At 45.3% G+C, this 26,108-nt stretch overlaps 6 protein-coding genes across 6 annotated transcripts; 2 read left to right on the plus strand and 4 right to left on the minus strand.

Moving 5' to 3' along the window:
- Positions 1–12,079: 12,079 nt before the first annotated feature.
- IWZ02DRAFT_369121 (alcohol dehydrogenase) lies at positions 12,080–13,312 on the plus strand (the record flags this gene model as incomplete). Its single annotated transcript, XM_066764411.1, has 2 exons — positions 12,080–13,156; positions 13,196–13,312. The coding sequence occupies 2 exons, from the start codon at positions 12,080–12,082 to the stop codon at positions 13,310–13,312; spliced, it is 1,194 nt and encodes a 397-aa protein (XP_066626690.1).
- Positions 13,313–14,107: 795 nt separating this feature from the next.
- On the minus strand, positions 14,108–17,793 carry IWZ02DRAFT_369066 (3-hydroxy-3-methylglutaryl-coenzyme A reductase; the record flags this gene model as incomplete). Its single annotated transcript, XM_066764408.1, has 4 exons — positions 14,108–14,465; positions 14,515–16,964; positions 17,012–17,395; positions 17,443–17,793. 4 exons carry the CDS (start codon positions 17,791–17,793, stop codon positions 14,108–14,110), a joined length of 3,543 nt encoding a protein of 1,180 aa, XP_066626691.1.
- A 670-nt stretch (positions 17,794–18,463) lies between these two features.
- On the minus strand, positions 18,464–19,321 carry IWZ02DRAFT_369557 (uncharacterized protein; the record flags this gene model as incomplete). Its single annotated transcript, XM_066764442.1, has 4 exons — positions 18,464–18,610; positions 18,662–18,846; positions 18,904–19,071; positions 19,147–19,321. 4 exons carry the CDS (start codon positions 19,319–19,321, stop codon positions 18,464–18,466), a joined length of 675 nt encoding a protein of 224 aa, XP_066626692.1.
- Positions 19,322–20,616: 1,295 nt separating this feature from the next.
- IWZ02DRAFT_428814 (uncharacterized protein) lies at positions 20,617–20,991 on the plus strand (the record flags this gene model as incomplete). Its single annotated transcript, XM_066765941.1, has 1 exon — positions 20,617–20,991. One exon carries the CDS (start codon positions 20,617–20,619, stop codon positions 20,989–20,991), a length of 375 nt encoding a protein of 124 aa, XP_066626693.1.
- Positions 20,992–22,569: 1,578 nt separating this feature from the next.
- On the minus strand, positions 22,570–23,381 carry IWZ02DRAFT_368437 (uncharacterized protein; the record flags this gene model as incomplete). Its single annotated transcript, XM_066764377.1, has 3 exons — positions 22,570–22,898; positions 22,993–23,249; positions 23,338–23,381. 3 exons carry the CDS (start codon positions 23,379–23,381, stop codon positions 22,570–22,572), a joined length of 630 nt encoding a protein of 209 aa, XP_066626694.1.
- Positions 23,382–23,764: 383 nt separating this feature from the next.
- IWZ02DRAFT_428816 (serine carboxypeptidase S28-domain-containing protein) lies at positions 23,765–25,380 on the minus strand (the record flags this gene model as incomplete). The annotated part of the gene is made up of 2 exons (XM_066765942.1): positions 23,765–25,010; positions 25,064–25,380. The coding sequence occupies 2 exons, from the start codon at positions 25,378–25,380 to the stop codon at positions 23,765–23,767; spliced, it is 1,563 nt and encodes a 520-aa protein (XP_066626695.1).
- Positions 25,381–26,108: the final 728 nt, after the last annotated feature.

Here is a 26,108-nt window from a genome sequence, read left to right on the forward strand (position 1 = left end):
TAAGAGTAACTTAAACTTATTTATATGTAAGGTTTTAGGAGGCTAGAATTTACTACGCTATAACTCCATAATATATTATTATACTACCTTACTTTACACTTTCCTACATTCTTTAAAGCTTATACTTTTATAGAATATCTATTTTAGCTATATAGTCTTAAGAGTTCATGTTAATTTATATTAAAGTATTAAAAGTTATGCCCTCCTAAAGTATATAGGGCGACCCTCCTCTAGATTAAAGGTATAATCTAATAATAATAATATAAACCCCTATTAAATTATATATATACTATTTTATCTTTAGATTCTAAATCCTATTATGTTAAAAGAGGATAACTTAGGCTAAGTTTTAGTAGGTTTCTAGGTAGTATCTATATATCCTATTTAGTTAGTTATAGTACGTAACTAGTAGTTAGAATTTTAAGAGACATTAAATTAAAGACGTAAGGGCATTATAAAAGTTTACTAGAACATTATAAATATTAGTATTAGTACTAGTTATGTTATAGATATTAAAGTACTTACCTTTCTAAAGTATATACTAAATATACGTAGCTAAGTCTATATTAGTAGACCCTAGAAACCCTATAAACTTAAGGAACCCTATAAATTTAAGGAACCCTATAAACTTAAGGAACCCTAAGAGCTAATAGTAGGTAATTATAGGGGTAAGTAATCTTAGGTATAAGCGTATAGGTAGAAGGAACTATAACCTAAACTACTAAAATAGACGGCCGCTCTTAATAGCTAATATAGTAGTAGTTACATACCGCGTACCCTAAAATCTACGCCTAAGGGCTAATATAATTAACTTTATATATAATCTAGTATAGGCTCTAACCTTACATTAAGTTTTAGATCTAGTATTAGTAATAAGGCGTTATAGTTAGGGGATAATCTTTTAACCTAAATAACTATCCTAGAGCCCTAGTTTAACGCTATATCTAAAGTAGAGTATAACCTTACGCGTTATTTTAGTTAGATTCTATAAATAAGGCTATAGGCCCTAAAAGATGTTATTAGCCTAGCGCGTTACTTAGATAATATAGAGTTCTAAGAAGTAACGTTATAACTCTATCTTATAAGAATCCTTAACGAGATAAAGCCTAGGGTAAACCTCTAGCTATATTAGGAGTAGATTTATACCTTACGGAGGTTAATCTTTAGGAAAGGTTATATAATTCTAATTACTTAGACTAGATTTAGGAAAAGCCTTATCTTATATACGTATACTATCTTAACTAGCTAGGTAACTATTTAGATTATCCTACTTAGTAAACTAGGTAATGAATAGCGGGCTAATATTAGAAGATTAAGTAGATATAGGCCCTATCTTATTAATTTAGAGAGTAAAGTAGAGAACCTAAGACTCTTAGTAGAGGTCTAAGTAGGGAAATATACTTATATCCTCTTTAGGCCTAAGTAGGTAGTAGAAGAGGAGGTCTATATAGCATTACGGTCTATTAAGACTAAGATTAGCATGCTTACTATTAATAAGTATCATCTTATTAAGTAGTAGGTAGGTTTCTAGCTATACTTTACTACTTTAAAGGAGCTATATAGTTTCCTTAGCCTAGAGACTATCTAGTTTACTTATTTAGCTATAATAGATAATAAGACTAAGTAGGCTATTAAAAGAGACGCTAGGTTCCTAAATAAAGGGCTATAGCCGGGCTAGATATAGGTAATTTACATATTAATTAATCGCCCTAATATCTCTATCTACGTATATCTAATCCTAAGAGGCTAGAAAGGATTATTTAAGGGGCTCTACTTTATACTAGATATAAGTATTAGCGCCTCTATACGGATAAGTACCCCTAAGTAGATACTAAAGACGATTATTTTTATTAATAGTATTAGGATAGTCTAGAATATAGTAACTTACCTTTAATCTATTCTTATTACTAAGATAAAGGACTATACTACTAATAAATAATATAGTTAGGGTCGTAATAGGAAAGGTAGATACATAATAAATATTATTAGTAAGTTTATATTACGGGTTATAGAATTTAATAAGGATGATTAATATAAGGAGTTCTATAAGCTAGACTTAGCTATACGTATTATAGTAGTAATAACCTCTCTTAGAATAGGTATTAATATTCTAGATATAGAGTATATTATTATATAGGACATCCTACCTAAATAATCTCTTAGAGATGTCTAGTAGCGACTTAGTTATAGTAGATATAGCTTTAGATAAATAAGCTAAGGCATTATACTTCTTCTATACTAGGCCTTTAATAACTAGGGCTAGGATTAGCTAAAAGAGGATATAAGGTCTCTAAAAAAGGCTCTAGTCCTATTACTAGGATATCTAAAAGGGACTAGGAACATAACCTAGTAGGTATAGAGAGAGTTAAGATAAGTTATATAGTTAAGTAATCCTACTAGTAACACTATAGATAACTTATCCTAGTAGTTAGCTACTATATCTAGTACTCTAGTTAGGACTAACTTATCTAGAGTCCTATTATAGACTAAACGGGATATAGTAAACTAGAGGGAACTAGATAAGGTTTAGAAAGATATAATTAATAGATACTACTAGAGAGTATTCCTAGAGTATCTTAGAGAGAATAAATTACTATATAGTGCTAGACTACCTCCTATACTAGTTAAACGCTACTATAGTTACTATAATCTAGTACTATTCCTAATCTTTATACTAGCCCTACTATAGCTAAAGAAGCTAAGGTATCTAAAAGTAGGGTATAGGCTAGGGTTTACCTTAGAGTCTATTAATAAGTAGTTATTAGAGGTCGTAGAAGAGAAGTATAGTAGATATATAAGGTAATTCCGGTTAATACTAGTACTAATTATAAGGGACGCCTAGTACTAGTAAATAGCACATTTTTTTAGTAGGCGTAAGAGTATAGAGTTCTAGGAATTATTAATACTAGATACTTTATATAAGGAGGTCCTATTATTAAAGGAGTAGAAGTATCTAGAGATAATAGGTTAGTAACTACTTAAGTACCTTAAAGGACCGGTTATCTAATATATAGAAGAGTAGGTAGAAAAGGCTAGATAAGAGAAGAAGAGAAAGAGTAAGAAGAAGAAGTAGACTAAGTAGGTAGCTTAAGAGACTTAATTAACCCTAGGGACTTAATTAATCCTAGAGACTTAATTAACCCTAGGGACTTAATTAACCCTAGGGAGTAAAGGAACCTATAAGATAGGGAATCTATTAGAGTATAAGATATATTAGGCGTGTATTTACGCCTATAATAACTAACTCTCTCGCGTTATTACTAAGTAAAACCTTATATAGATATATAGAACGCCGCCTAGTTCTCTATAGCTCCTTATTTAAGTAAGAGAGGACTAATAATAGTAGTAGTAGTAGTAGTAGTAAGTCCTAGTACTAGATTTATAAATAGGAGAGGGGGCCTTACTTTCTAATATCTCTAAATTATAGTATATACTAGAGATATAATTAGAGGTTATAGGATAGGTTAAGGTTACTAATTTATAATAAGTACTAGAGACGTAATTAGGAGACGTCTAAGATGCCTAGGTTATTAACTCTCCTATACTATTAGAGAAAGTAGGCCGGAAATAATAAGGTAGTAGGCTAGTAGAATTAAGAGGAATACTAAAGTAGAGGCTAAGAGGGGGTAGTTAGGAGCCCTATATACTAAGTATACTAAGGCTATAGGGTCGTCTACTAAATAGTTTAAGACCTAGTACTCCTATAACTTATATACTATAGAGGCGGCGTCTATTATTAGAATAGGAACTACTAAATTTAGAGCCGTAGTCCTTATAGCTAGTAGTAGGATTCTTACTAAAATTAAGGGTATCTAGGCGTTCGCGTACTCTAATAGAGAGGGTAAGATATAGTAGATACTACTAAGTAGAATAGCCTAAGTAGGTCTAGCGTAAGATTTAGTATTATTAGTAGATAGTTTAGTAAAGGTCTAAGATTATAGAAGCCTATAACCCCTAAGGGCTAATTAAAGCGCTTACCTAACTTAAAGAACCCTACTAGCTAATTAGTTAAGTATAGCTAAAGGTCTATATGCTTTATTACTAAACGTCTATAAATCTAGAGGGTAAATTAAAGCGCCTACTTAACCTAAAGAACCCTAGTAGCTAATTAGTTTAAATATAGTTAAAGAGAGTCTATATACTTTATTATTAGCTTAAGCTCTACGGGTAGGCATACTAGAGAGTAGGCATACTAGAGGGTAGGCGCGCGGCTAGGTACTCTAGTATTATATTATCGTCTATAACCTCTTATCTACCTCTCCTCTATAACTATTACCTTTCCTTATCCTCCTCTACTACTACTACTACTACTACTACTAATAATAATAATAATAATAATAATAACATGCCTACTTACTACTCTACTTACCCCTTATACTATATATACCTTACCTATCTTACCCTCCCCCCTCTCCTATAGGCTTCGGCCTAATATAATAGAGTACTCTTATTCTATTATAGTAGTATATAGCCCCGGCCTACTACCTCTACTAACTTTAGTTAGGTTAGTAAGGAGGATATTCCTTATCTTATTAGCCGCTTTAACTAAGGTTAGCTTAGGTCTAGCCGTATATACCCGCCTATTATTACGTATATATAGACTATTTAGAGATTTAGTTTAACTTACTAAACTATGTCATAATAGGCTACTACTACTATAGTAGTAGTAGTAGTAAAACGTAGCCTTACTTACGTCGTTACCTACCTACTTACTATAAGCTAAACTAAACTCTACTACCTTATATATAGACTAACCTCTAGTATAAGTAGCCTACCTATACTACCTAGTAAGTAGTAGTAGTAATAGTAGTAGCCGTCGTCGCCGCTACTACTATAGTTTAGTAGTTTACTATTACTACTATTATCTATATAAGTAATTAGTCTAACTCTAGGAACTTAAATACCTTAAGACTAACCTTATATAGTAGCTCTCTACTACTCCCCCTACGCTTACCCTTACTATCTATACTACTATCGCCCTCTATATAAGTAATTAGTCTAACTCTAGGGACTTAAATACCTTAAAGACTAACCTTAGATAGTAGCTCCCTACTACCCCCCCCGCGCTTACGCTTACCCTTACTACCCGTACTACCGTTATCGCCCTCTATATAAGTAATTATTCTAACTCTAGGGACTTAAATACCTTAAAAACTAACCTTAGATAGTAGCTTCCTACTACCTCCCCTACTACTACGCTTACCCTATCCCTCCCTACCCCTACTCCTCCCCCCCCCTAGCCCTTACTTACTACTACTACTAACCCTATTACTATAGGTCTATATACTATAGTATTATTTAATAGTAATGCTAATAGGTATAGTATAGAACCCTATTAGTATTACTTCTACTTCTTACCCTTAGAGCCTTACTAGTAGCTATAGCTACTAAGTAAGTATAAACTATCTAGGATATAGGTATAGAAAGACTAATATACTATAGGAATAATAATACTCTAGCTCCTACTAGCCTAATAGCTAGGAATAATATTAGGAAGTAGTTAGTAGAGCTTACCTACTAGTAAATTACCTATAGCTAAGCCTACTACCCCTTTAACTTCTTTTAGCCTAGTTAGGTTATAGGGCTCTATACTACCTAGGACCGTAATATATAGTAGTTAGCTAGCTTAGCTACCTTAGAGACCCCTAAGTCTAAGTAATAGGAGGTATAGGGTAATAGGATAGTTACTAACTATTAGTACTAGGTTAGCTATATCTCCTATATTATAGAGACTTAGGCAGGTATAGAGAGACTTAGTAATACCTAGTACTAGCCCTACTAAGATACTAGCTATAAATGTTAGGTTTACTAGTAGGAGGCTATTAATAAGATTAGTAAGGCTAGTAAAGCTTATACGTACTACCGTAATAAAATCCGGAAGTATCCTCTAGTCTACTAGAAGAAGGAGTTAGTACCGCGTAAGTAGAAGTAGCCTCTACCCCTATATTCTAGTTATCGTCCCCTTAAGCCTAAGGGGCCCCCTAGTAGTCTACTACTAGAAGTAGGAGGGTCTAGTATCGTAGTATAGCTAGTTAGTTAGGGTATTAGTCTAGTTATTTAGTATTTAGGTTTAGTATTATTTAGTTTAGGTACCGGGTTAGGATACCTATAGTTTTTTTTTCTCTCTCCTCTCTAGTTTTTTTTTTATACTATAAAGTACTATATATCCTATTATAATTATATTTCTAGTAGCTATAATCTAAGTCCTATCTTATAATATAGCTTATACTATATAAGCTATTTATAGTAGCTAGTATCGTTTATACTACTTATATATTAAATCCTATAGGTTCTATTTAGCTCCTAGGGTTAATAGGGTTAATAGGGTTCCTAGGGTTAGTTAAGTTTATAGGGTAGCCTAAGTTACTAAAGAGAATAGCTCTATAACTAATTAAATAGTAAATAGAAGGGGGGGTTTCGTTATATATAGCTAGTATATTAGATCCTAAGTGCCCTAATTAAATCTTAGGGTTAATAGGGTTAATTAAGATAATAGGATCGCCTAAGTTAATTAAGAGGTTAGCTTTATAGCTAGTTAAATAGTAAAAAGGGAGGAGATTACGTTATATATAACTAGTACTATTTATACTATTTACGTAATAGATCCTATAAGCCCTAACTAGATCCTAGGGTTAAAAGAGTTAATTAGGTTATCTAGGCTATCTAGGATAGATATATTATAGCTACTTACATCTTATAAGGCCTAAGAGATAGTATTAAGTCTTACTCTAAGAATTATAAGGTACTTATTAGCTATCTCGGCTATATTATTATTAGACTAGATATTTACTTTATAATCCTATTAGATAAACCTCTTAACCTACTATCCTTAAAATAGATATCTACTCTACCCTCCTAAGTAATCCCTTTTTCCCTTATCTCTTTAATAATACTACTATATAAGTAGAGTTATTACTCCTATATTATCTTATCTAGTAGATACCTTAGGTAGTTAATCTACTTATATCATTTAAATAATTAATCTTCTATAATACTCTTATTATACTTTATTCCCTAAACGCTACTCTAAATAATATAGGAAAAGAGACTAAGCCTACTACCTATACTAGCCTAGTAATAGGGATAGGAGTCCGAAACTCCTTATTCTTACTATTATTATTATTTTTATTCTCGCTATCGCTATTATTACTATCGTCGTTATTATCGTCGTTATCGTTATTATTATTATTATTATTATTATCGTTATTATCGTTATTATTATCGTTATCGTTATCGTTATTATCCTCCTCCTTAATAATACTACTACTAATAATAATTACCCTAACTTAGTTCTCTATATAATTACTAATTAGTAGCCTAGATCCTATCTAATAGGAGTTACTTCCGTTACTATTATCCTAGAGAGCCCCTAGCCTATTATCTAGCTATATATACGCCCTACTAGCTATCCTATAGTTCGTATAATTCCTACTAAAAAGGTAACCTAGGTTTTCTAGGTCCTTAATAATAGTATAGGGTAGTATCCCTAGGCATTACTAATAGGTCTAATATAGGATAGCCTTAATTACGAGATATAAGGCGTAGAAATAAAAATAGGCTATTTAGTTAAATAATTAGAGGATAAGGGGGTACTATTAGCTAGCTATAGTAACCGCGCGTATTTAAAGCTTATAGATAGAACGTAACATCTAACCTATTAGAAGAGAAGAGTATTTAATTATAAATAGTACATGATCTAGAGTTCTACTAGCGCGCTTAATTATAACGTAGATAGCTTAGATGTTATAAATACTCTAACTAAGGCCTTATATTAGAATACTAATAGCACGGACAACCTAATAGAACTAGAGAAAAACCTTAGCTAGCCTATTTTAGAGTTTAATAATAAATTAAGGAATAAAGTCTTAATCTAGGATAAGCGGCATCTTATATAGTTTTATAGTATTTACTAGAAAGAGGATAGGAGTAGGGTTAGTTATAGTATTAGAAGATAAAGAGATAAGTAAAGTTAAGAAATAGGATAAGAGATAAGTTTTAAATATACTAGAGTACTAGATTATTAATTAAGGTTAATTTATTAGTACTAGATAAAGCGGGACGGAGTCTCTAGTACTTTAGTCTACCTATCTATAGGCATATTATAATATAGCCTTTATAAGATTAGTTAGTAGGGTTAATAGGGTCTTTAGGATTTATAGGGTCGTAAGGGTTTATAGGGACCCTAGCTTTCTACTATTCCTATTCCTTATTTAGTATAGTAAGTAAGTTAATTACTAGATTATTAATTACATTAAGCTATTTATTACTATCATTAATAAATCTCTTAATCTTAATCTTATCTAGGCGTATATTACTATTATTAATAAACTCTTTAAATCCTCCTATATCTATACCCTATTATAGTAGTATAGGATATATAATTTAAGTATAATACTTACCTTATCTTATATAGAGCTTATTAAATTACTTAACTTATTAGTTAAGATATATTAAGCCGGCTATCTAAATGTCCTTAGAATTAAAGGGTTTCTTACTAACTAGGTCTAGGTAGCTCCTTTACTAAATAAGACGAAAAGAGTAGAGAGATTTTATAAGATTAAACATGTTATAGAGCGCTAATTTCTTTATATAGTAACCGGATATCTCTTTACTAAAAGCTCCTTTAAGCTATAAGCGTAGTAATTAGACCTATATATTTAATAGATAGATTTAATTAAGTATCTCCTCCTTATTATAGGTAGAATTTTTAAAGTTCCTTATCTTAAGCTTCATATTAGCGTTAAGGTGTTCTAATATAAGGTTAATTAGCTTAAAGGTATTAGCTCTTCTAAGCTAGTTAACGAGCCTAGATAAGAGGATTATATCTTAGAGCTTAGGGGTATTAACGTTTAATAGATTCTAGTAGAAGTATAATATCTCTTTCCCGTATCTATACTACCCGGAACTAAAGAATAGGATAATTAAAGGATTAATAAGATATCGTAGGAGGCTAATATTACCGTGCTTAATAGTATAGTATATACTAAGGAAAATCTTAATCTCTTATAGTAGTTAATATATAGTACGGAATCTAATATCCTAGATAGGACGTCCTTAGTTATTAGTACTACTCTATACTTACTCTATAAAGGTAGTAAGCCGTACGTCTTTAATAAGCTTAAGGAGTTAATTAGGTATTATAATACTAATAACGCCGGATATAAACTCTAGTATCTAGAATTTCTTCCCTTTAAGAAGATACCCTTTATGCCGTATAGCGGTATATAAGAGAGTAACTATATAGGACGTAAAGCTTTACGTAAATAGGGGCTATATTTAGTAGTATTTAGCGTTACTTCTATTAGTTTAACTATAGTTATAGGTAAGAATATTACTCTAGAGGGTATATATATCCTCTACCCCCTATTTACCCTCTAGCCCCTAATATATATGAATAATAGTATTAATAAGATTCATCTATATATAGAACTAAGATAATATACTAAGTAGCTATCTATACTTATTATACGCCTATATTACGGCCTCCTACTCGTCTTTAATAGTTTAAATATATTACGTAGTAAGCTAATTACTATGTATAAGGTATAGTTACTTAGTAAAGTCGTTTAGTTTACCTAGGGAGTTCTTAAGTCCTAGCTACTATAGGAAGATATTCTTATATACCCTATAGGTCCTAGTAATTAACCCTTCATTATAGTTAATTATTCTAAGCTATATAAAGTCTATCTTATAGGGCTATAGGCGCTTAACCTCTAGTATAGTTAGGAGGATACTATCTATATTATTCCTATATACCTTCTTAATACCTAACCCGTAGATCCTTTATACTATATTAATAATTAGGAACCTAGTTAATATAAGGCCTAGTCTATTTTCCTCTCTACTAAATATAGTAGGGGATTTAAGAATATCTTTAAGGTTAAGGGGGATAGATAGATTATATATATCCTAGTATAATCTATTATCTAGTATATATAGATAATTAATAATAGCGGCTATTATCTTTAAGCGTATTTTTATCGTATTACTAAGAACCTTATTATACTTTAAGTCTTAGTAGTTAAAATTATTATATATAATAATAATCTAAAGGGATTTTATAAGCTACTTTAGGTAGTCCTACTTAAATTATTAGTAGGAAGTTATTTTATCCTAATTTTTAGTTAGCTCTTAGGGTTTATAGGGTTTATAGGGTATATAGGGTTTATAGGGTATATAGGGTATATAGGGTCTATAGGGTTTCTATAGTCTATAGGGTCTATAGATATTATTACCTTACTATATAGAGTAACCTAATCTAAGGCCCTTTTTAATATATAATATAATAGACTAACGCTAAGGCTATAAAGGACTTAGATAACTTACTACTTTATTCTAGACCTAAGAAGATATATACTAAGCGCTATTAAGAGGAAGTTTAACCTCTATCTATACCGTCTATAGTATACTATACTTATAATTATAAATATCTACTTACGTCTTTTCTATTTACTACGCTCCACTATACTCTAGGATACTCTTACCTTTATATAACTCTCCTAATAGCTCTAGTAGTTCTAAATAACTCTTAAAAGCATGTTATACTAAGTAGGTACCTTACTCTAGATTATAGTATAAGTACTAGCTAAGTTAAGAGATGTAATTTCTCTATACTCTATGTTAAGGTTAATCTTATTAAAATATAGGCTATAGCTATAGATAAGGTAATTAAGCTTACGCTTAAAGGAGTCTAGAGTATAGTCTTAGAATACTAGATAATTTAAGGCGGCACGTAATATACTCTATTACTATAATAGTAAGGCGTAACGCCTATAGCCTACTTTAATATTATTAGATACCTAAGCCGTAAGTAACTACTTAAAACTAAGGCGGTAATACTTTATTACTTCTACTACTTTAAGAAGCTTATCCTTCCTCCTAATATTTTTATTTAACTAGATATTATCTCTATTATAGGCTTTATTATAGTCCTATACGTCTTTATCTACTAGACTTAATTCTAGTCTATCTTATAATCTATCCTCTAAAATATCCTCTACGTCGTCCTTATTAAACTCCTTATTAGAACTATTATTACCCTCCTCTTTACTATTAGAGTCGTTATCTATATCATTATAATTAGGGTTTATTATCTAGTTTATATACGATTCTCCTAGCATCTTAAGGTACTACTCTATATATTTAAGGGGGCTAGTCTTAATTTTAGTAAGGGGGCTTAATAGAGGTAGAGTACTATTAGCATCTTAATAATAACGTTAAGAGATAGGAGTACTTAGATATATTCCTATATAGTAATAAAATAGGGCTTTTAATTATAGGTAGTCTTAAGGTAATCTAATATCGTTAGGTACGTAATATATAGCTTTAAATAAAGTTATTATAGCGTTAAAGATATCTCTTATATAAAATAGGCCGAGTTACTCTTAGACCCTCTTTAAGGTTTATACTACGCGTAATATAATTAGTCCTTAGGGTCTTTAGGGATCTAAGTACTACTTACTAGTCCTAATTTAGATAGCATAAACCGGAATAAAGAGGGTCTAACTTATAAGATAAGGCTATAGGCTCTATTAGCTACCTCTCTAATAGACTAAGATAGGTAAGAGATTAATAGTAATAACGGGTAGCTGCCTTACCTAGCTTATCCGCTTCAGCGGGACTCTTAGCGCGCATGCTCATTGGTCGGGATTCCGCCCTTTCCGCACCCAGTGACGCCATCAGGGCGGAAATGCGGTGCCGCGACACGACGACATTTGAAATCAGGATATATATGCAGGGAGGACTGTGGAGTTGCTCCCTCTCCTCTTTCCCCCCCCCCCCCCCCCCCCCCCCATCTCTCTCCGCGCTCCTCACTTTGGCTTCATTTGCTGTTCAATTGATTGATTGATTGATTGATTGATTGGGCAAGGTGGAAGACGGACTGGACTGGATTTGCGTAAATAATTGATTGCACTGTACATGGGAAAACGGAGCGTGCAAGGCTGACGAGTTGTTTAGATTTGCGTGTCGCCTTTTTGTGTGTACGTCTAGCTGGAACGACGACACCTCGCAGTAACATTATCTATTGAAACAAGAAAGAAAGGAAGGAAGAAAGAAAGAAAGAAAGACAGAGCCGACAATGGCCTCCACCAACACCACCAACACCACCGCCACCACGCCCTCCATCCGCGCCTGGACCTACACAACCGGCGGCTACCCCTCCTGCCTCCAGCTATCCAACATCCCAGCACCACACCTCCCTCCACCCGGGGCCAGCGAAAAAGGAACTAAACTTCTCATCCGCGTGACCGCCGCCTCCCTCAACCCCGTCGACATCCAACTCATGAACCTGCCCCTCTTCACACCCTCGGCGCTGCCCTTCCCCCTCTCCACGCTGTTCTCCCGCTGGCCCCTCGACGCGCCGGCGCAGCGCGTCAAAGGCGTCGGCGCCGACTACGCGGGCGTAGTCGTCGCGGCGCAAGATGGCTGCGGTTTCAGCGTCGGCGACAAAGTGTTCGGTCTGGCGTTCACGCCGGGCGGCGCGCGCGGCACGCTGAGCGAGGCGATGCTGCTGGATGCGAAGAGCGATGTTGTGCTGCGTACGCCGCAGGGGTGGGGCGATGTGCAGGCGGCCAGCGTCCCGCTGGTTGCGCTGACGGCGCGGACGTGTGTGGAGAGGTGTATTGGCCACGTTGACGGCGTCGACGCCGACAAGAACGACAAAAACAAGACCCTCGTCGTCCTCGGCGGCGCCTCCGCAACCGGGCTCTACACGACCCTACTCGCCGCGCACCGCGGCTGGCGCGTCGTCGCGACGTGCAGCGCGGCCAAAGCGGCCCTCGTGCAAGGCATGGGCGCCGCGCGCACAATCGACTACACGGCCTTCTCATCTGGCGCGGCGCTGCGGGCAGCGGTCGCGGCGACGAAGCCGGTTGCCATCGTCGACTGCGTGGGCGGGACGGACATGCTGGGCATAGAGGGCGTGCGGCGCTACGTGACGATTGTGGGCGACAAGACGGCGCGCAGCGCCATGGGCGGCGCGGCGACGTATCTGTGGTACCCGCGGATGGCGGCGCGGGCGCTGGTGAGTTCGTATTTGGCCGCTGACGGGTGGATGCGGCGGACGGTTGCTGGGTGGACGGGGATGGGGCGGGAGGCGTATGCGTGTGTGAATTTGGAGACGAGGGGGGAGTGGTTGGAGGAGTTTGTGAGGGTGGTGGAGGCGGCGGCGGCGGCGAAGAGAGGGGATGGCAAGGGGGTGGAGGACAAGATCGTTGTGGATTCGGTTTATGGGTTTGAGGATGTCAAGGCGGCGTTTGAGCGGTTGGATACGGGGAGGTGTCGGGGCAAGGTTGTTGTGACGGTGCCGTGATGTGGTTGGGTAGGAATATGCGAAAGTAGATGGGTGAAGAGTTTCGTTACGACTATTGCGTCAACAACACCGACAACGAAGACAGACAGACATGGGCCTGATATGCATATGTTATATTACACTAAGCCTACACAGACATGTAGCCTCGCCTTGCCTTGCCCTGTATCGGTACCATCAAACCACGAGACTACTACCACCAATCCCTCGCCTCCATCCTGTCCCATTTCGTCCAAGCCATCCATCCGGTCTTATGCATGCATGCTGAAAACCACAAGACGCAATGCTATCAAAACACACATGAATAAAGACCCCAATCAGGCGCGAGCCCAACCCACACTTCTGTCTCCCTCCTCTTCTCCCACCAAACAAACTCCATCACCGTCCGTCCATGCGTCTCTCCAGTCTCATGCATGCAAGATCACAACATCTGTAAATGAAAAGAGAAACACCAAGCCACCATTGCCAACACGGTAGAAAGAAGGCTTCCCTTTTCTGCTGTGTCAAACAAACATGACGCGGATGCCCGAAGAAAGGAACCGCTCGACGCCCTTCTATATGAACCCACGGCCACCAATGAAGAGAAATCAGAATCTAGCAATGCAAAGACGTGGGGTAAAAAAAAAAAAAAAAAAGGAGAAGAGAGACATGTTTGATGGGCGGAGGAGGAGGACGAGTAGGAGGAGCGCCACGAAGTACCGCAACAGGAGCAAGGGCGGAGAAATGAAGACGGGAAAGCGACGGTCGAGGAACGGAGGAGGAAGAGGAGTAAGACGACGGGAGAAGAAAGATAATGGGTTAACGACGCTTTGCCGTCTCCTGAATACTCGTCATGGCCAGCGACGTGGGCGTCTGCGTGCCCGTCGGGGCGGGCGTCGACGCGCGCGATGGCGCCTGGCTACGGTTGTGGCTCATGTGGGCCTTGACGAGGTGGCCGGCAGCGAGGGCGCTGCAGAGCGACAGTTCGCCGGCTAGCACGGCCGCGGCCACGATGCGGGCCAGCTGTCGCGCGTTGTCGCCAGGGTTGGTCGGGTGCGCGCCCCGGACGCCCAGCAGGTCCAGCATGGCGCTTTGCGGCTCAAGGATGGTGCCGCCTCCGATGGTGCCGACTTCGATACACGGCATGGAGACGGAGATTTGAAGGCTCCCGTTAAGGCTGCTCCAGGTCAGCTTTTGCAGTGCAACGGGGGGGATGCAAAACTTACTTCTTCATAACGACGATGCAGTTGCTGCTCTCGACGTTTTGCGCAGGATCCTGACCGGTGGCCAAGAAAACGGCAGTGACAATGTTGGCCGCGTGAGCGTTGAAACCACCGATGCTGCCCGCCATGGCCGAGCCGATCAGGTTCTTGCTCACGTTGAGCTCGACAAGTGCATCGACGTTGCTCTTGAGGACGTTTCTCACAACGTCGCCCGGGATAATGGCCTCGGCCACGACACTCTTGCCGCGCCCATCAATCCAGTTGATGGCCGCAGGCTTCTTGTCTGTACAGTAATTGCCAGAGACAGAAATGACTGCCATGTCCTCGAATCCGTTGTCGTTGCGCATGATGTTCAAGGCGTGCTCAACACCCTTGGAGATCATGTTCATACCCATGGCGTCACCAGTCGTAGTCTTGAAGCGAATATACAGGTATGTACCGGCCAGCGCCGTCTTGATGGTTTGGAGACGAGCAAAGCGGCTAGTCGAGTTGAAGGCATTCTTCATAATCTTTTGACCCTCGTCAGAGTCGAGCCAGATCTTGGCTTGGCCCGCGCGTGCCAAAGTCTCAAAGCCAACGCAAGGGCCGCGAGTCATTCCATCGTTGGTGAGGACCGTGACGGCACCGCCGCCGGCATTGATGGCCTTGGCGCCTCTACTGGTGCTGGCAACCAAGACGCCTTCGGTAGTGGCCATGGGGATAAAATAGTTTTGGCCGTCAATCATCAGCGGACCAGCGACACCAACAGGCAGAGGCAGGTAACCAATGACGTTTTCGCAGCAAGCACCGTAAACCAAGTCGTAGTTGTAGTGCTCGTATGGCAGCTTCGACTTTTCAACCAGGCTAGAGGTGTGGCGGGTGGCATGAGTGCGGGAGACAACGGCACGGCGAACCTTGACGGCGCGAGTCTTGCTTTCCAGCGTCTTTTCCAAAGCGTAGCCAGGAATTTTGCCACAGAGAGACAGCTCGATAAGCTCCTCGTCGGTCATTTCTGCCGTCCTTTTTTGCTTAAGCAAGATTTCCAGCTCAGCCATGGGGCGGCTGGGGCCAGTCGGCATGTGGATAGGCGGCTGGGGAACACTTCCATTGGCGATTGATCCATTCTGGGCAGGTTCCGGCAGCTTTGGCTCAACGACTTGAAGAAGAGGGGTAGGCGGAATGTTGTCAGGGCGGTCCACGAGGCTAACACTGCTAGGCGACCTGTCCATGACCTCGTATTCTGCCGGGGGCTTGTCGGGGTGCGGGTGGGATTCCTTGATGGACCATCTGGCAGCGTTGAAGAGGTAGCCGTTAAAGGCCAAGCTGAGAGCCAGTGCGACAATGATCCACTTGCTCAGAACAGGGTCCTCGAGGCTCTTGAGAACACCTTCGACCACGCGACCACCCACGCCGTCCATGAGCTGGTCCTTGTACTCGCCTGCAAACAGACCCGAGGTCGCCTTGGGAGCAGCGTAGTGAATCGAAGGGTACTCGAGCTCATATTTGATGGGGGCCAGCACAGTCACGAGGGTAGGAGTGTCCTTTTCCTTGGCAGCCACCAAAATGGTGTCGAGCGCGTTGCCCGCAACCTTGAAGGGGTCCATGGCAGCAGGGTTGACCATGCTCGAGAGTCCCGAGGACGCAATGTTGGAACCGTAACCACTGCGGAAAGGAATGGTCGCCAAGTTCAAGACGTTGACAACGACGAATCCAGTGACCATGAGCACCTTGAAGCGGGGGATGGTCGTCTCCCTCATCTTCTTGCCGAATCCCGGAATTTCGGACGTTTTGGTGCCACCGTCGCCGTCGGCAGAGCCGTTGAGCTTGGGCCAGTCGTTGTTGGACGCAACGTTTTCGGCAACGGTGCGGCTGACACCGTCATCCTCCAGCGCCTTGCGCAACGCCACATGGCGCTTGATGCGGTTGATTTCCAGCTTGATGGTCAGAATGGCGGTGTAAAAGGTGAGCAGCAAGAGGGCGTCGAAGAACAGGATCCACGCGGCCAAGAAGCAAAACTGGCGCAGGCCACCCTGGACGCCGGAGAAGGCGCCAGCGACGAGGATGAGAATCTCGACAAAGTAGTCGCGCACAATCTCGAAGCCCTTTTCCTTGACGGCCGTCTGGACCGCGTACTGAATGGTAAGCGGGGCATTCTCGTTGCTGTTGGAGACGCGGCGGCGCGAGTCCAGGGACGCAGAAAGGACGGCCTTGGTCAGGACAATGGGCTTTTCGAATCCAATGGTGACGACCAAGAATGGCAGACCCTCGGAGAGGAGAACCATGTTGACAGGCACGCCGAGCTTGGTGGTGACGGTCAAGCCAAACAAAAAGGCAAAGACGGACTGGAAAAGCACCGTGGCGGCGAGCCAAAAGTTTGAGCCCAGACGTCTCATGGAGAGGAACAAGGAAACAAACGTCAGGTGCATTGACAGGTATCCCAAGGCCATGATGACAATGTCGAGCGTTTCGGCATTCTGGCAGCGGTTAGCGCCGTTTCGCTTCCGGTCGACGTAGTACGCACCTTGAGAAGGTCCATGAACGAGGTCCACGCGTCGTTGATGCGCTCGCTCACGCCACCCGTCTTGCTGGGGTTCCTGACAGCCTTCATGATCCACTTCTTCTCCTCGACGGAGCCGTCGTCGGCCTTTTTGGCGTCAGAGGCACCCACGGGGGCGGGAATCTCCTGCATGGCGGCGAGGAACTCGGGCGTCTCATCGTAGGGTATGGAAAAGGCCAGGGTGGTGTCGTGTGAGATTTGCGAAAAGGCAGTCGAGGAGCTGGGCAGCAGCTCGGCGGACGAGTTGCGCGGCAGCGGGATGGCCTTGCTCAGAGGCGCAGTCTGGGGCGCGTTGGCGGGGGTGGACTCGGGGAACAAGAGGGTCAACAGGGCGACATGGTCAGTGTCCTGGGGAATGTTAGCATGGCATTGCAGATTCGTGACATGCGTCGCACCTCTTCGGTGGTCGTGGCATTGTGGTGGTGGTCGTCGTCGGCCTGCCATTTCCACTCGGTAGCGGGACTAGTCCTCAGGACCTTGCTGCCGGCCAACAAGGTGTTGAAGTCGGCCTTGCCGAGAGTCGTGGTGACGGAGCCGGGGCCATTGAACAGGCTACTCTCAATGACGCTCAGGTAGGTGGTGCTGCCGAGCAGGGCGGTAAAGACAATGGTGTGGATGGGGTGGGTGCAGGCGCGACGACACACGGCCTGGAGGAGAGGAGAGACCTGGCGGTCGTACCAGCTGGGGCGCGGCGATGAATCGCTGCCGCCGTAGACGCGCGAGGGCAGCAGTTTCGCACCGAGCATGGTGGTTGGTGGTGGTTGAGGGGGCGGGTGAGGGTGAGGCTTCGCTCGTCTTGGGAGACCTGGGGAGGAGGACCTAGGACTCGCAGCAACGGGCGAAGTTTTGCAGCCGACAGTGATGGGATGGGGCACTCGGGTCGTCTTGTGGCATCTGGAGGGTCCTTTGTGGGATTTGACTGTGGAGGCGTTCGAGGACAGCAGAGCGGCAGAAGCTAGGGGCGCGCGCGGCCGCGAGCTCATGAATTAATTCATCATCACCTCCGTCGGCCCATTGGCGCCGCTGATTGGGCGGGGGGCTACACCGCCTGCCTCTGCTGCACACTTCATCCACACGTACGTGGATTCTTTGTTGTTGAGCTGCTTGTGTTGTTGTCGCAAAGCCACGTCGGTGACTTGCATCGGATCTTGCATCGGCAACCGAGCCACTCACTTTACTTCATCTTCACAATCGGGATTGAAGCCACGGCAGCAGTGCTGTACAGTGAGTGAGTGCAGTAAGTCGTGAAACAGATGGGCCAGAAAACTGCCGCTCTCGGTCGACGGCGGCCATGCAATCACCCGACAACCATGCGCCCATTCCCCCTGTCCGTCTCCATCTCCATCTCGTAGCACATCTGCACACAAACAATATCTTCCCTGTCTGCTGCTGCCTTGCTCCGCCTCCTCTCCCGCTCTAGACGTCGGGCGCCTTCTTGGACAAAGGCACGTCGCCACCGGTAATGGCGTCGACAAAGGCCAAGTCCGGGTCATGCAGCATGACGTGAAAGTGCTCGACGGCATGCACGCTCTTCAGCGACCTCCAGTTCTTGAACCAGAGAACCTGCGCCTTGCTTCAGCAGTGCCACCATCAAACGTCAGACCTTCGCCCTACCTTGTCAGCGCCAACGTGCGTCCTAAACGTCTGCGTCACGTAGTCGTCGATGGCCTGCCGCCCCTGCGCCGTCAGGTCGCCCGTCGCCGGGTCCTCTTCCAGCTCAAACTTGGTCCAGACGACGAGATGGACTATCTTGTCGTCGATGCCGTACGGCCAGTCATTGTGCAGGACCTTGGTGTCGGCTGCACGTCCAGAGTGGTCAGCATTATCACCAACAACTAAACAAAGCAGCGTCAGACCTGGCTTGCTAAATGGCGGGCCCTGGGGCGTCAGGTCATGCCACTTCAGCCGCTCGTTTTGGACAAAGTTGACAATGGACCCGTGGTTCTTGATCAGCTCCCACGTATAATGCCTGTATCGGCGTAGCTCGCTGGGCTTGCGCACCAAGTCGCCGAGACGGTTGGATGCTGTCTGGACTTCTCAGCGACGGCGGCAAAGGGGCAGGCCTGATGATGCCATGCGGTATGCCTACAGGTACGTACCGACAATATCCTTGACCTGCTCCCACGTATAAGGCTGGTACTCGGAGTTCGGGGTGCCGATGATGCGACGGTCCTTTTCGCTGCAATCCTGGAGAAAATCGGGGCAATCGGCGGTGCGCAGCTGCTCGGGGACGTTGACCTGCCACCAGGGCAGCGCGTTCGACGTCGAGGCCATGGTGTTGATTGCCGTTGATGCTGCCAGCTGTCTCTCACGTTGTTTTAGTACCACGGAGCTTGGGCGGTGGCCCGGCTGAATCGAGCAACGCATCCGACGCCATCCCGACGCCTGATGTCCCCGTCAGCGCACACAAAACCTCATTTCTACCCATCGTGCCCTCAACTGTTGGAGTAGCTCGTCCATGACCCAGGCAATGCCCCTGGACGAGAGAGGCTGCATTTGGCCATTTTCGAAACCTCTCCGTCCACTCACTGATCAGCCTGCCATCTTACCGTTCCGGTAGTCCACTTCCACTCCTGTGCCACGACCGATATTAGATGCTGTGTGAGTATGTACCAATTGCGTGCTGCTGCTGTTTTGCCAGCGACTCTCTCTTTTTTTCCCCCAGCGAGCGAATCTCGCATTGCCTTCTCGGCGTCTGCCCGCGCTGCCGTTTCATTCCTTGCCCGCGATTCGAGGACGTTGAATTCCACCATGAAGTCGCCTTGATCCATACCACACACATACCATACCTACCACGGCAATTTCCTTCGTTCCGCTTCCAGCATCACTTGCCCACGTCCCGACCCGCATCCGCTCGTTTCCAATCCAAATCCCAATCCACGCGCCCACCTCCACGTTCATTTACATCCGTCGAGGAAGCGCAACCGGACGCCCATCCACGTACCCTGAATTTCAGCAGCGGTCTCGTTTAGTCGGGACCCCACCCCCAGCGCACCTCAGCAAGCGTCACATAAATATCTACACACCTGCCTGGCACCTTGTCTACTCCCTCAGGCGACCCAACCCGAGGACCGAACCGAACCGAAGGACGTCCATAGAAAAGCCGTCGTAGCGCATCATCGCGTCGAATCGCATCTCATCGCATCGTCAGGTACCCCGGCGCGGATCCCGAACATCGACCATCTGTCCGCCCGTCGCTCGCTCGCTCGCTACTTGCCTTGCCTCATCACCGCTTTAGGCCGACCATCATCGCGGATTGTTCCGCCGGCCATTCCCGCTTCTCTTCAGCTCGCTGGCTTGAGGACTGCAAAATTCGAGAAGGAAGAGAGGTGTTGAAGAGCAGATGATCTCACAGTCTTTCGCTTTCTGATTGCTTGATTGATTGTCAAATTACAATTCGACCACAACCACGACCAAACACGCACTTGCGCGCAGCAGCAGCAGCAGCAGCCGTCGCCGCGCTGGCCGGTGGACCATTCACTCGACTCTACCTACTTCATCCATTGCATCCAATCATTTTGCTTCGTCCAGCATCAACGTTGGTAGTTTGTTTAATCAATCAATCACACATGGCCATCCGCGACCCCTACTTCTGGAAGCGCTTCAGCGCCGCCGTGCACGCGAGCGAAGTCGAGCAAGCAGCAGCAGCAGAAGCAAAAGCGCAAGCGCAGGCAGACACGGAGAAACGCAAATCGGTCTTCCCGTCGCCGTCGCAGGAGAGAGAAGCGTACGTTATTGTGGCACACATCCACTCCCTTCCAAAATCCATAGATGTCTTTGTGCTGATGGAACGGGGAGACAGACCGTCCTGGCTCGAACGCCAACGCGCGAAAAAGGCGCGGCGCACGCTCATCTGCTGGCTTTTTTGGGTGCTGTTTGCCGGGCTGGTCGGTGCTGTTGTTGCCGTGTTGCTTGTGCTGCACGGGAGGGGTATTATTAAGTGATGGTTGTGTCGGCAAGACAGGCAGTCTGTCATGAGAGAAAAAAAGAAAGAGAGAGAGATGAAGAAAGGGGAAGTAGTGGGGAGAAGCGGCGCTGGCGCTGGCGCTGGCGCTGCTACTGATGCACATGAGGGATGGAGTGGGGAGGAGTTCAATGGCTGGCAGTCGACAACCGCTGTCCATCGACCTCCACCTTGCATCCAACTCGCAACCATCGCGTCCGATTCAATCACAGACAACACGACCAACCAACCAAGCGACCTGGCAAACCAACGGAACCGGCGCGTCAAACGGCCGGCGCGCCTCGCTCTCGCGCATTTCCATCCATCCCGCATCAACATTCAACGTCCAACGTTCAATTCCAAAGCTCGATCAAACCCAAACAAAGCCCCCCCCCCCCCCCCCCCCCCAAAAAAAAGAAAAAAAAAAAAAAAAAAAAAACCACAACCGACTACGCAGTCAGATGCGTTGACTTCTCCACCCCCTTCTTCCTTGATTACCTCCTCTTCTCATTCTGGCTTCTTCGTCGTTCTACTCTCCAGTTTCCAATTTTCGTGCATAGGAGGGAACGACTCTTCAAAAAAAAATTTTTTTTTTTTTTGTTCTCCTTTTCTCCTTTTTTTGCCGGCGAGTGCCTGCTGGCGGGGCGAGCTTGTGTGCTTGTGGAATGCTATAATATCTCTTTGCGCGCGTGTGTTTGTCAGATGGGCGTGTAGCTCCAGGACAGGCTCACGACAGGGAAGGCTGGGCATGCGGGTATGGTATGCTGCTGTGGTATAGTAGGGTGCAAAACACACTAGAAGAAGCAACGTGCACAGGCCCGCGGCAAATGTGCAAAGAACGGGTGCGAAGAGGATGGATTGTTAGGACGGGGAAATGGAGATGGAGGGAGCAATGGATGAATGGGCGAGGGGAAAAGGTGACAAAGGGAGGGCGAGAGCTTCATGTATAGTGTAATACGTCCATGTTGTGCAGTACACGCTGCTTGCAATACAGACAGACAGCTGAAGAGAGAGGTAGACATGCTTGCTTACACACTTGTTTCACATGGGTACCGTAAAGACACGTCGTTGATCAGACAAGCTCAGTTGAATCAAATGAACTCGAAATATCGTCGGTTGGAAAAGGTATCTGACAACTGCTTCATCATCGATCGATCGGTCAATCCATCCATCCTGCGCGTCACTCCAACCACCACCACCGCCCGCTAGCTCCGCTTTTTTTATAATCCGTCGCTGTTCGCCAAAAACGCCAGATCATCTATGCCTTGAGAAAGTAAAAAGCTCGTAGGAGAGAGAAGTGCTCCGCCAAAGTCGGGCTGTTCATTGACCGTCGGCTCCCGGAGATGGAGGCCGTTGCCGAGAGGCTGGGCCCGGGGCGACGCCGCTGTTGCGATCATATTTCCAGGTCTCTTCCTGCTGCTGACGGATGCGCCTCTTCACAGCGACGCCCTGGGAGGGCCGGGACTGACGGTCCTCGCAGCGTATCCAAGCCCCCCGGCGCTTGTTCCTCCTTCCATTCTCTCTCGCCAGCGAACAACCCAATTCCACTCTTCACTTCACATGACACGCACCGCACGCCTCAATATCTCTTCCTGGTCGGTTCGGGGCTGGGACTGCGCGTGACGCTCCGCTCATCGCGTCCCCGCAGCTTGAGCCACTTCTTGGTGCTGAGGGTGAGGTCGCGCTCGAGCTCGTTGGAGGGCATCTTGCGGTGGATGAAGTTGCAGAAGCCGCCGCGCACGCAGCCCTCGCCGCTGTTGAGTCGGCAGCACGCCTCGCGGAAGTCCGTCACCGGCGACAGCTCGCAGTAGATGGGCCGCGCCGCGTACCACCGCGAGTTGAGGTCGTCGCACGCCTTTTGCGCGCTGTCTTCGTACTTGAATCGCGCGTACACGTTGCCGATGAGATCTGCAAGCACACCAGACTTGTCAGTCTACTGCTGTCTGTCTATCCAAACATTGCTTCCATGGCAGGCAGGCAGGCAGGCAGGGCAAGCACTCACGATCGTTGTTATTGTCGCACACCACCACCTCCTCCAGCTCGCCGTACTTGCACATCTCGCACCAAAAGTCCTCGTAGAACGCGTCAAAGTGGTTCTGCAGCTGGCTCGCGTTCATCTTGTTCTTGGGGTCGAATGCCGGGTTCTGGTACAGGTTGGGCAGCAAGATTGTCTGCGAGTACGACGGCTTGACGTGCTTGCGCGAGCACCGGTCCCCGTGCCGGCATGCCCCGATCTTGTAGTAGAAGGAGCAGTTGACCCTGCGATCGAGCACGAAAGTTAGCGGCTGGACTTTGCGAAACTGCTGCGCTCGCGCGGGATTCGCAGCAGTGAGAGGTTGGAGCTTACTTGTCTTGCTCGGTACCGAAGATTGATGCGAGGTAGTTCGCCATGATTGCGGATTGGGTTGAGGATGTCGAGTGGAAGAGGCAACGCGTGAAGTAGAAGTGGTGGAGGCGGATGAGGCGCTGGATCCATGCGGGCGACGATGCGGTCCGTGCTGACAAACGCCGACGCGCCAAGCTTTCCGCTGCCATTCCTCCGCCTTCTCTCCGCTCTCCGCCTCCAATCTTACACATCACAGCTTTGCCACCAGGAACCATTTCATTTCATTGCAATAATACTTTCATTTGACTGGATTACAAACGGATTGATGCCAGGTTCGAGGTTAAGGAAAAACCAACGCCACGATACCACCCTGAAAACAAACAACTACCACTGAATCGGTGCCAGGTTCTAGGTCAAGGACAAGTTAATTCCACGTCTTCCATCGTCTTCATCGGACACAACTCGGGTTCAACTCCACACCGCACTCAAATACCGAATCGTCATGTTCATGCTGCTCATGATCGTCATGCACAAGCTTTGGGTACCGCCCCGTCGTATGGAAGCACTGGAGCCAGTGCTTCAAAGCACCCGTGAAGAGATCCGTCGTCTTCGCTGCCTCCGGGGATGAACCGAAATCGAAGGCATGCTCTGCGTTTTTAATTAATTGGCCAAAGATCTCACCCTTTTCTCTTGCGTTGCAATCCGGGATCTCGGAAGTGACCTTTGGCTGTGGCGCAGCAGACTCCTTGCTGAATGGGGTGAAAGGCGTCCAAGGATCGAACTCTCCAGCTGTCCAAAAAGTTCTGCTGGGTCGAATGTTCCATCCACCATATTGTTTGTTTGTGTCATTCTGCGGCACCCAAAAAGGCCAGCATCCGATTGCGTCCTGTCCAGGCCGTGGTAAGAAGGAGCTCACTAACTGCATCGATCCCTTGTTTGGAGTTGGCCGGCCCATGAGCTCGGTGCATGACTGAAAACCCCAACTTTCAGAATCTGCCGAGTCATCATCTCCTTCTTGCCGTGGCCGTGGAGCCATAGCCCACTGCTTCGTAGCGAACTTTGCACCACGGCGTTGTGCCCATCCTTCTGGGCCAGCAATTCTGCCTTTCTCGTCTGTCTCGATCGAATCGCAAAACTCGCGCAAGCCACCGTCCATGCCACTGCTTTGCCAGCTGCTGAATATGTTTGCGAGATAGAAGGCAAAGTCACCGTCGATCATTTTGTCCCCCTTGAGACCTAGAAACTGCTGCTTGAGAGCAGCCTTCTTCTTGCGGTCTTTCTTTTTCAAGATCTTGTCCACATTACCAATCGCTGCGTGGATGTCTTTGGTGCAGTTCCCGAAGCCATATGCATTCATTCCGCGGTAGATTTGGTCGTAGTAATTGTCAAGGTCGCGATCGATCTGAACAGGGGCGGACGACGCGTAAGAGGCGAAAATGATGTGGGGATAAAACTGCCGCATCCAGGCAGCGCGGCTTCCAGGATAAGATCCTCCAACAAACACCCATGGCGTTGACGCCGGGGTCAAGTCGAAAGTCGGGAAATTGGGACGGGAGAAGTTGGCAGCAAAAGCCGCAACGTCGTGCAGAGCTTGTTTTATTGTCAGGTAACGGTAGTGCTCATCGGTTGTCGGGTCTGTCTTGCTGATCGGCGAAGACTTTCCGTAGAAGCGGTGCTCCCAGATGATACCAATGCTATCTGCAGTCAGTTCCCCGGCTTTCATGATATTGTCAAGGACCTTGCTTACCCTCCGAATTCATCCACCATTTTCCTGAAGAAGGAGGACTCCCTCTCGAGGAATGGCAAAGAGGATTCTGCGTTTGCTTCTCCAGCATCGTACACGAAAACTGGACGCCCTTGACCAACGTAGCTGGCTTCAGAAACCCAAAAGCGGTTCTTGTATGTGCCATTTGTGCTGCCGAAAAAGTGATCCAGGGGCATGTCGACGTACTCCGGCTCAACCAATTCATCGCTGCCTTGAACACGAAAGGTCTCTCCAACTCCACCGAGCGGTGCAGCTTGAGCATTGGGCATTGCACTTCCGTCTGGACGTCGCATCAGCATTCTGAAGAAACAAACATGCCATCTCACGGAGGGATCGAACTGAGAGAGGATCCCTGCCGGGCAATCTGCGCCAACTTCCATTTGGCCGACCCGTGGAAGTCCCGATTGTGAGCGTGCGCATGGAGGACATTGATGGAGAGGATAAATAGGAATACGCTGAGTCTGCCTGTGAAAAACATGATGAAGCCCTTCAACATGCGGACAGCCCAGAAAGAGCCAGCTGATTGATGCAAGGAGTTGTAAGATGGATGATGGTATTGGGTGATGAAGAGTTGGGGGGGGGGGGGAGAGAGAGAGACAGAGATTCCACGAAGAGCTCAAGAGCATCGTCAAAGATGCTCCTTCCATTCGCAGCTTGCGCTCTCCCTCAGCAAGTCAATGACATCATATTGCAAGGGAAGCAAGCAGCAACGAGCAGATTTGGACAAAATCCGTGGACAATCTGGAATGAACGAATGTCCATGTTGGCTTCTGCACTGCTCTGCCGTCTTCACATTGAGACTGCCCGAATCAGGTCGACTCATGACTCCAAAGAATGAGGCGGTCGGTTGTAGGTAGCAGGAGGGACACGAGGCAGTCGTGATACCACTTTCAGCACGCTGACAGTCGGACGCAAACGAAGCTTCGAGGCTCCTTCCACAGAGAGGTGCTCTCCAGCTGCTTTTCTAGGTCCCTTGCGCGCGGAGAAACTTCCGAGGATATACCAACATGCGGTCTGTCAATAATCA

Source organism: Phyllosticta citriasiana, assembly GCF_038021145.1.
Source record: "Phyllosticta citriasiana strain CBS 120426 chromosome Unknown IWZ02scaffold_1, whole genome shotgun sequence".
NCBI classification, from domain to species: Eukaryota; Fungi; Ascomycota; class Dothideomycetes; order Botryosphaeriales; family Phyllostictaceae; genus Phyllosticta; species Phyllosticta citriasiana.